The following is a 10,016-nucleotide window of genomic DNA, read 5'->3' on the forward strand; positions in this document are numbered from 1 at the left end:
ACAGAGGGGAATAGAATATATACATCCAAAGAGAGGGAGGAATATAAATACATAATGAAAGAGAGAATAAAGATAAAAGAAAAAAAAGTATTAAAGTTATTACAGGCCAATGTCATATCAAACTAACCAAAATAGACCACTCCCCTAAATAAGAATAAGTATTGTCCTCAATGCTTAACAAAAATTAGAATAAGAAAGGGTAAAGAGTGAAGAAAACTCCCTATATGGTCTCAGTGTGCATGGCATCATCAGCACACTCGGGCTCTTCCAACTGGATCTCATCATCCTCCGGTCAGGGAATAATGGGGTTGGTGAACATCTGAATCACCTCCTCAGCAGTGTGGGCAACGAGGTATGGCTTCTCAAACTGGCCAGATACTTCCTTCGATGCCTCGGGTACTGATGGTGCTGCTGGTGCTAACTCCATCAACAGATGAAGTGGTATATCCCCAGTGGATGCTATCTTGGCCATTTTTTTCTCAATCTATGCATTGATTTCTTCGAATGTTGAGATTTACGCATATTCTTCCCCTGTTTTCCCAACTCCTCAATATCTCCCATATGTGCCACCAATGTATCCATGATGATCTTCTGATTTTCTAGGATCTTCTTCAATGTTTTCTCCACAGACGGAGGAACCTGTGGTGCTGCTGGGGCAGAAGACTGTGTTGCAACAGCACTGGATATGTGAGACAGTTTTGAAGAAGCTGTCTACATCCAATTGTAGATATTCTCCAATGCCTAGGAGACTCGTAGCACAGTGAGTGGATATGTGGATGAGGCAGGCACTAGTACTAATACAGATTGTCTAAAAGATGGAGGTGGTGGCATGTCAGCTGTCTCGGTGGAAGGACCAGCTGCAATGGAAGGTATGGCAGTTGTAGAAGGCATAGGAGTTGTAGAAGGCTCAGCAACTAAATCTATAACCACCACCGATGGCTCATCGGACTGGCCACTAGTGGCAGATTCCTTACCCTTGAACTTTGGGTTTCTCGGACCTTGTAAAGAGTACCATGAGAACGGATTTTTGGCCCACACATTTGCATCAAAGCTCCTCGGATCCACCTTTGCATCCGTAAGGTATTATGTGAGCGTGTTAGGATATGGGTAGGATCTTTCACCTTTTCGGACAACCACTTAATATTTGCTGACATGATGTCACCCACATTGATTGGGTACCCGGCCATGATAGATACCACCAAAACTTCTAGGGGGAGTGGAATATTGTTCTCATTCTAGCTCGGGTCTATCCGGCTGCACACAAAAGTTTTTCACCTTTTTTCTTCAAAATTGAGGGTGGCCCGTGCAATGGAAACTCCTGTTGTGATCCATGGTGGTGATGGTCCTGGAGCTACCAAGATCTCTGCTAGCCAAGGGCGAGCTGCATCACCATAGAAAGCTTCTCCATTTACTGGACTGCTTCTACCTCCTCGAATCCTATGTAAGTGTTCAAAGTGCATTGATCGAATCTGGCCTTCAAATTCTCACTTTGGTACCTTTCTTGGTGTGTGCCACATTGGCATAGAATTCCCGTACCAAGTGCTCATTGGCATCCATAGCACTCTAGGTGAACCACATCCACCCCTTGCGCTCCCTGAACGGCTTAAACACATTTGGATTGTATTTATCCAAATCCTTCACTAAGAATTGCCGCTCAAGTGTGAGCGATCTCTGGAGCCACCATTCTCTGAACTTTATGAAGGCTGTCAAGCTTACAAATCTATCTTCCCATATCTTCTTCCTTTTCGACCTCTCTAGGATGCCCACTCTAGTGTCACCTCATCTACCATCATCAGGAACATCATCATCATCATCTACTGCAACTAGTGCAAGGGAGTGTGTGTAGACGAGGGCTCTAAATCCTGGCTGCCAGCATCTGAACCCTCAGAAGAACTTGCTGTGGTGGAGGTTTCATCGTGGAGTTGGTATCTCCTAGGGAATTGTGATGGTTGGGACATGGCCTCAGGTTGTTCCTCCATTGAGTGACCCACGGAGGCTTTCCTAGATGGGACGTACGAGCTTGATTCTGAAGGCTCTGTGGCCGTACCTCTCCCTGTGATTTGCTTTTTGGTTGATGCTTTCTTCTGCACTCCCAAAGGTTGAGTATCCTTGCCTAGGCCTCGGGAGGGTTAACCCCTCCCTTTAGATGTATCACCTCTACCTCGTGATCGAACCATTGCCTGCAATACAAAGCACATAGGTTAGTTAAAGTCCAGAAGCAGTTAACAGTTGTAGAAAAAAATAGTTTACAAAAGGGAAAGTGTGGACCGCATAATATTGAGTGTAGCCACAGACTGCCTTGTGCGGACCACACAATTTTATAGTACGGTCGCACACTGAAATGCAGACCGCACAATTTGGAGTGCGGCCACACAAAGCTAGCTTCAGACTACTGGTTCTCTGAAGTTTCAAAGTGCAGTCGCACACATTTTTATGCAGACCGCACAATTTTGAGTGCATTCCATACATTCCATGCTCGGTATTATGCCCTAACTCAGAATTTGTAGACCGCACAATTTCATATGCAGCTGCACAATTTAAAATCATACGGCACTGACTTAGGTTTGTTTTTCAAATTTTTGCAAAATGTAGCCATGGTATTAGAAATTAAACATGATACATGATTTACCCATACCCCCAATGAATGCATATGATATTAACCACACAATTTTAAGCACACATGAAGAATATTTGATATTTTAGGCCTAAAAATAACTATACTACTAAAGAACAAAAAATAAGAAAAATTGAAAAATCTAAACATGAATTTGACATACCAGTGATGAAGGATGCAAAGAAGAATTTAGACTGATGAAATGAATGAGGAGTGCGAAACAATTTGTGTGCATTGTGCTTGCTTGGGTCTCAAGAGCTTAGAGTGTGTAAAGTTGTGAATAGTGCTATGAGGACCTATTTATAGGTCGACCACATTAGGTGAAAAATATGGCTGGGTGTGGCCGCATAATTTTGAGTGCGGTCCGCACTCTCTACCTGAACCTAGCTAAAGCTCTGCGGTCCGCACAAAAGTGAGTGCAAACTGCACAATTTCAAGTGCGGCCGCAGAATGGCTATTTCTATACTATTCCAAACTTCAGAGAGTTGCAATTTTGTGTCTCTAGTTGTGCGGCCACAGATTCCTATCTGTTGCGACAGTCAAGATTGTGCGGTTCGCACAATTAATGTGTGGTCCGCACTTTTTCAACACTTAGCCAATTTTTCTGGGCACGGTTCCTACAAAGCACACTCATTCCTCCACATGCTTCAACACTAGTTAGCACAAAACAAAACCGATCTAAAGAAGAAGAAGAAAACGATAAACAAAAAGAAACATTGGTTGCCTCCCAAGAAGCGCTTGATTTAAAGTCGCGATACGACGCAGGTTACCAATCACTTGAAATGAAGAACCGCCACGATGTGGCCATCATCAACTTTTCTAAGATAGTGCTTCACCCGGTGCCCATTAACTCTAAATACGTCACCATTCTTATATTTCAAGTCCAATGCACTGAATGGTGTCACACAAATTACTTCAAACGGGCCACTCCATTTTGACTTCAACTTTCCCGGAAGCACATGTAATCAAGAATTGAACAATAACACCAGATCGCCTTCTTTAAACTCCTTGTTCTGAATGTACTTGTCATGGAGGTACTTCATCTTTTCCTTGTATAAGGATGAACTTGTATATGCATGGTACCGGAATTCATCTAGCTCGTTCAATTGTATCACCCTTGAGTTGGCAGCGACATCCCATTCAAGGTTCAACTTCTTCAAAGCCCACATGGCCTTACGCTCAAGTTCCACCAGAAGATGACAAACTTTCCTGAACACCAACCGGTATGGAGACATCCCAATCGTTTTTTTGTAAGCCGTCCTATAAGCCCATAAAGAATCATCAAGTTTTCTTGACCAATGCGTCTGATTGGCATTCACTGTCTTTGACAAAATACAATTTATCTCCCTGTTGGATACTTCCACTTGACCACTTGCTTGAGGGTGATAGGGGTCGAGACTTTGTGAGTAACACCATACTTGGTGAGTAAGGTATCAAAAGCCTTGTTACAAAAATGCAAACTCCCATCACTTATGATCTCCCTTGGAGTTCCAAAACTTATAAATATGTTCTTCTTAAAAAATGCCACCACATTCCTCACTTCATTGTTGGGCAAAGCAACAACCTCAACCCATTTAGACACATAATCAACAGCAACTAGAATGTAGGTGTTTCCACATGAGCTCACAAACGGACCCATGAAATCAATACCCCACACATCAAAAATATCTATCTAAAAAATGGTGGTGAGAGGCATTCATTTTTCTTCGATATTCCACCGGCCCTTTGGAATTCATCACAATGCTTGACAAGCTTACTAGCATCCTTATAGAGAGTAGGCCAATAGAATCCACAACTTAACACTTTCGCTATCGTTCTAGCTCCACCATATTGACCTCCATATGGTGAAGAGTGCCAAGCCTCAAGAATTTCCACTTGTTCCTCGTCCGTCACACATCTTCAAATCACCCTATCGGTACAAATCTGGATGATGTATGGTTCATCCCAATAATAGTCAAGGCAATCTCATTTGAGCTTCTTTCTTTGGTTTGAAAAGAACTCATTCGATATAATTCCACTCACAAGATAATTTGCTAAATCAGAGAACCATGGCATCTTGGTCATTAAAAGGGCTAGAAGCTGCTCGCCGGAGAAGGAATCATTGATCTCAAGGACGACATGTGGCTTCCCCTCCTCCTTCAATCGATACAAGTTGTCCACCACTTGATTTTCACTGCCTTTGCTGTCTTGGATTTCTAGATCAAACTCCTGCAATAAAATTACCTACCGCATTAACCTCGCCTTTGAATCCTTCTTGCTCATTAAGTACCAAAGCACCGCATGATCGGTGTGGACAATCACCTTTGTACCCATCAAGCATGGGCGAAAATTCTGTATAGCAAATACAATAGCAAGGAGCTCTTTTTCGATCATCAAGTAATTGACTTGGGCATCGTTCATGGCCTTAATAGCATAGTAGACCAGATGAAAGATTTTGTTGATACGTTGCCCCAAACCTGCTCCAACCACCACATCACTTGCGTTACACATGAGCTCAAAAGGCAAGCTCCAATCTGGTGCGGTGATAATATGAGTGGTTGTCAATTTGAACCTGAGCAATTCAAATGCCTTCATGAAATCCTTATTGAAATGGAATTTGGTATCCTTCTCCAAAAGCTTACACAAGGGGTACACCACTTTGAAAAAATACTTGATGAAACGGCGATAGAACCCCACATGACCCAAGAAACTCCTCACTCCATTCACGGATGTAGGGAGTGGAAGTTTAGAAATCACTTCTGTTTTGGCCTTGTCGGCCTCAATACCATTCTTTGAAATATTATGGCCAAGGACAATGCCTTCCTCGACCATGAAGTGACATTTGTCCCAATTTAATACCAAATTTGTTTCTTCACATCTTGCCAAGACCTTGTACAAATTTTTCAAGTAATCATCAAAATAATTCCTAACCATGGAAAAGTCATCCATGAAGACCTCAACAAAATCCTCCACTATATCGGTGAAGATAGCCATCATACACCGTTAAAAAGTCGATGGTGCATTGCATAACCCAAATGGCATCTGTGAGAATGTGAAAGTACCATAGGGACAATTGAAAGTAGTTTTTCTTGATCCTCCGAAGCAATAAGAATTTGATTGTAGCTGGAATACCCATCGAGGAAACAATAAAAAGCCCGGCTGACCAACCTATCAAGCATTTGATCAAGTAAGGGAAGTGGAAAATGATCTTTCCTTGTGACTTTGTTGAGCTTGCATTAGTCCATACACACTCTTCACCCGGTCAGCGTTCTTGTAGGAATCAACTAGTTCTTGTCATTGGTAACCACAGTCATGCCCCTTTTCTTTATGACACATTGCACCGGAGAAGTCCATGAACTATCGGAAATGGGGTAAACAACCCCGGCATCCAACCACTTTATGATCTCCTTTTTAACCACCTCTTGCATTGCTTCATTTAGCCTCCTTTGATGTTCAATGGAGGGTTTGGCATCCTCCTCCAAAATAATCTTGTGCATGCCAAAGGCGGGGCTTATGCCCCGAATATCCACCAATGTCCATCTTATAACTTTCTTCCTCTTTTGTAGCACCGCCAATGTGGAGTCTACCTGTACGTTAGTCAAACAAGAGGAAAGAATAACTGGTAAAGTAGAACAAGGGCCAAGTAATTCATGCCTGAGATGCGGAGGCAATGGCTTTAACTCCAAAGTGGGAGGCTCCTCGATTGAGGTCTTTGTTGGAGGAGTCTTCCAGTTTTCATAAGTGTACGACCACATTCCATGCAATGCATTCATACATTTCACATAGCCTTTTTTTCTCCTCATATTCATCAAGGTTGAGCAAATCGGCTTCTTAAGTATCCTTAATATTCCTTGTGGCACCAGCATCATCAACAATTACATCGGTCACCAAGTCCATGAACAAACAAAACTCATTGCTATTCTGTTCAAAATATTGGGAATTGGGCAACCAAGACCCACATACATGAGGTTAAAAATGGTGGATCATACAATGAAGAGACCTTTGGGTATTATTGATGTTGTGTTGGTTCGTGTTGACAAGTTCATCCTCCCGGCGGACTTTGTGATTCTTGATTGTGAAGTGGACTATGAGGTGCCTATTATCTTAGGTAGACCTTTCCTTGATATGGGGAAGGCTCTTGTTGATGTGGAAGCTTGTGAGCTCACCATCTGGGTAGGTGATGAAAAGGTGGTCTTCCATGTGTGCAAATCTATGAGACAACCGAATAGGGCATAAAGCTGATACTTGCCCCAAGATCACATAAAGCTTTAACAAAGCTGGCACTTCCAATTGTACATGCGATTGTGAAAGCGCTTGTATCTTCCAATTTAGGAGCCATTGAGTGCATAATTGCATTCATTTGATGTGTCATCCTTATAGTCTCACAATTTATCGACCTCTTCTTTGTCACCAAGTCCTTCATGAACTTTGCATATCCCGGCATTTGTTCCAAGGCCTCAACCAATGGCACGTTAATAGACAAACTCTTCATCATGTCAATGAACGTTTTGAATTGGTTCTCGCCATTTTACTTGTCAAGCCTTTGAAGATATGGAGGAGGAGGCCTAGGCATTGGTGCCTTAGCCTTTGGTACTACTGGTTCCGGTATGCCAACTATGTGCTCCCTAGACGGGTTCACTTCTTCTTGAGTCTCCTCCATATTGTCTTCAATATCAATTTTCACCTCATCGTTTGCTTGCACTTCATTTCTTGGCATCTCATCTTCTTGTACCAATTGTTCATCATCCACAATATTTTTTTGGCTTGAGGTGGTTGCATCCTTGCCCTTTTCACTCCTTGTAGTAATGGCCATGGCTTGTCCCGTGTTGCTCCCACCCTTCGAGTTGACCACCATATCACTTGGTAGTGTCCCCTTAAGATGAGTGTTCAAAGCTTGCGAGATTTGTCCCAATTGAACTTCCAAATTGTGAATTGAAGTGTTGTGAGAGGCTAGTTGAGCATTAGAGTCGGCATTCTTCTCCATCATTTGTTTAACCATGTTCTCAATTCGATCCATCTCATTGTTGGAAGAGCTCGGACCTTGAGAAATATAAGGAGGCAGGTTGCTCGGTTATTGAAATATCAGGGTCTTTGAAAACCTGACCCCCGGTTATTATTGTTGTTCCACCCTCCTTGGTTGTTACCTCCCCAATAGCCATGATAATTGCCACTATAATTGCCTTGGTTATTTTGACCATTCCAATTTCCTTGATTGCTTTGATTATTCCAATTCCCTTGGTTGTTTTGATTGTTCCAGCTACCTTAATTGCTTGAATTCCAATTTTCTTAATTTCCTTGTGGTCGCCATTGTTGTTGATTTGGTCCTTGATTGTTGTTTCTTTGCCCTTTGAAGTTTTTCACATATTGTACTTCCTCCTCTTGTTCACTGTATTATCCATCTTGATCGAATACACTATCATCTTGCACATAATTTTCAACCTGGTTTTTCACTTGAGGACCCTTTTGCCTTCTCTTGTTTACCATCATACTAACTCCCTCCATGGAATTTACTTTCTTGGGACCTTGCACTTGTTGAAGTTGAGCTTTGGCTAGTTGATTCATTGTGGTGGTCAACTCGGTAATTGCCTCCCCATAATCATGTAATTCTTTATGCAAGTGAATCATATTTGGATCGCCTTGAGGAATGTTTGCTCTACTTTGCCATGTCAATGAAGTATCTGCCATTTCGTCAAGAATCTCACAAGTTTCCGCATATGGTGTTATCATGAAATTTTCACTAGCAAGTTGGTTGACTACGCATTGATTGGTAGTATTTACACCCCATATAAAGTTTGTTGAATTATAGCCCTCGTCATGTCATTGTTCGGGCACTCTTTTCCCTATAGTATGATACCTCTCCCATATCTCATGCAAAGGATCATTGGGTTCTTGTTTGAAAGCTAGAATCTCATCCCTAAGCATTGTCATATGCCCAAGAGAAAAGAACTTAGAAATACATTTCTCAGCCAATTGATCCCATGTATGGATAGAATGATTTGAAAACCTCTCCAACCAATCCAAAGCCTTCCGCCATAGAAAGAAAGGGAATAGCCTCAATCTTAAAGCATCCTCGGAGACGTTTATCTGCTTACTCTCCCAGCAAGTGTCAACAAACCCTTTCAAGTGCTTGTATGCATTTTGATTCAGATCCCCGGTGAAGAATCCCCGTTGTTCCAACAACGTAAGCATAACATTTGTGATTTGAAAATCTTCCACCCTGATGAGGGGCCGGACTATGGCACATGTGTATCCTTCATTCGGCAACACACGGTGTGCCTCTCTTTGAGGAGGTAGGTGTGGAAAGGGAACGTTGTCTTGAGGCAGCCGGCCTCGTCTCTTTGCTTGAGGTCCAAGAGGAACCTCATCAACTTAGTCATCATCCTTGTCATTCCCCAATGGCACATTTCCAAGAGGATCATTGTTGCTGAGATCCATTGTATCACCTATAATTATTTCAAAAAAAAGGTTAGTAACCCGAAAGGAAAGGAAGACAAATCACACACAAAACCAAATATATAGCTTGTTTTTTAGCTCCCGGCAACCGCGCCAAAAATTAGTGTTGCCCAAGTTCACATCTCCAATTGGGGTTGTGAATCGGTCGATGCAATTATAATTACCGAACTAGGAGTCGGGATCGATTCCTTAGGGAGCATAGATGGGATTAGGTATATACTCGGACTAAGTGTATAATATGTCCAAAATGCACTTTCACATACTTTGTTGTTTTTGTTTACTTCTAAATTAAGTTATTGTTTGCAAATATAAAACTAGAGAATAATATTTTTTGTGTTGTTTTTCAAGTTGTAAAAGATCTAGGGCTGTGACTTCCACCTAGGTGGTTACCTAACGGGTTGTGGGCTTTAGAACGAGTTTTGTTGGTCGGGGAGTAATATAGCAATCAACACACAATTACCCACTCAATATCTCTCAATAATAGAGTGATTTTGCCTAATTTGTCTTCTCAAGCCCAAATGGGTAATTCACAAAATAGTTGATAGAGCTTAAGTCAGGTTTTACTATCTCTAGATTCAACCCTTTAATTGGGACTATCAATTTCTTGAGTTCACCCCCAATTTCTTGTTAGCTAAGTTTTCCTAGACTCAATCTCTCTTTCTCAAGTAGAGACTAAGTCAATTAGGCATAAAGCAATGTTTGCAACCATTAATTCTTAAATTAAAGCAGAACTAGGCTATATCACACACCCAACCATAAACAAGCCCTAAATCAAACATCCATTAGGTACCCACACTAGGGTTGGGTCACAACCCTAGCTAGAAATTTAACTACTCATAGATGAGAAGAAATTAAAGAGGAAATGATAATTAAACTCATGTTGCAAAATTAAAAGACAAAAATATAATGTTTAATCTCTAAAGTAAGCTAAAGTTACTATAACTCATAAAGAAAAACGGCTCTCTACTTT

At 41.7% G+C, this 10,016-nt stretch overlaps 1 protein-coding gene across 1 annotated transcript; it reads right to left on the bottom strand.

Moving 5' to 3' along the window:
* Window positions 1–459: 459 nt before the first annotated feature.
* LOC138871810 (uncharacterized) lies at window positions 460–5,587 on the bottom strand. The gene is made up of 7 exons (XM_070149716.1): window positions 4,916–5,587; window positions 4,637–4,822; window positions 4,033–4,286; window positions 3,601–3,874; window positions 2,175–2,180; window positions 802–1,065; window positions 460–711 (listed from the first exon to the last, which is right to left on the bottom strand). Exons 1-7 carry the CDS (start codon window positions 5,585–5,587, stop codon window positions 460–462), a joined length of 1,908 nt encoding a protein of 635 aa, XP_070005817.1.
* Between the last annotated feature and the right edge of the window lie 4,429 nt (window positions 5,588–10,016).

This window comes from Nicotiana sylvestris, chromosome 6, assembly GCF_000393655.2.
Source record: "Nicotiana sylvestris chromosome 6, ASM39365v2, whole genome shotgun sequence".
Taxonomy (NCBI): Eukaryota; Viridiplantae; Streptophyta; class Magnoliopsida; order Solanales; family Solanaceae; genus Nicotiana; species Nicotiana sylvestris.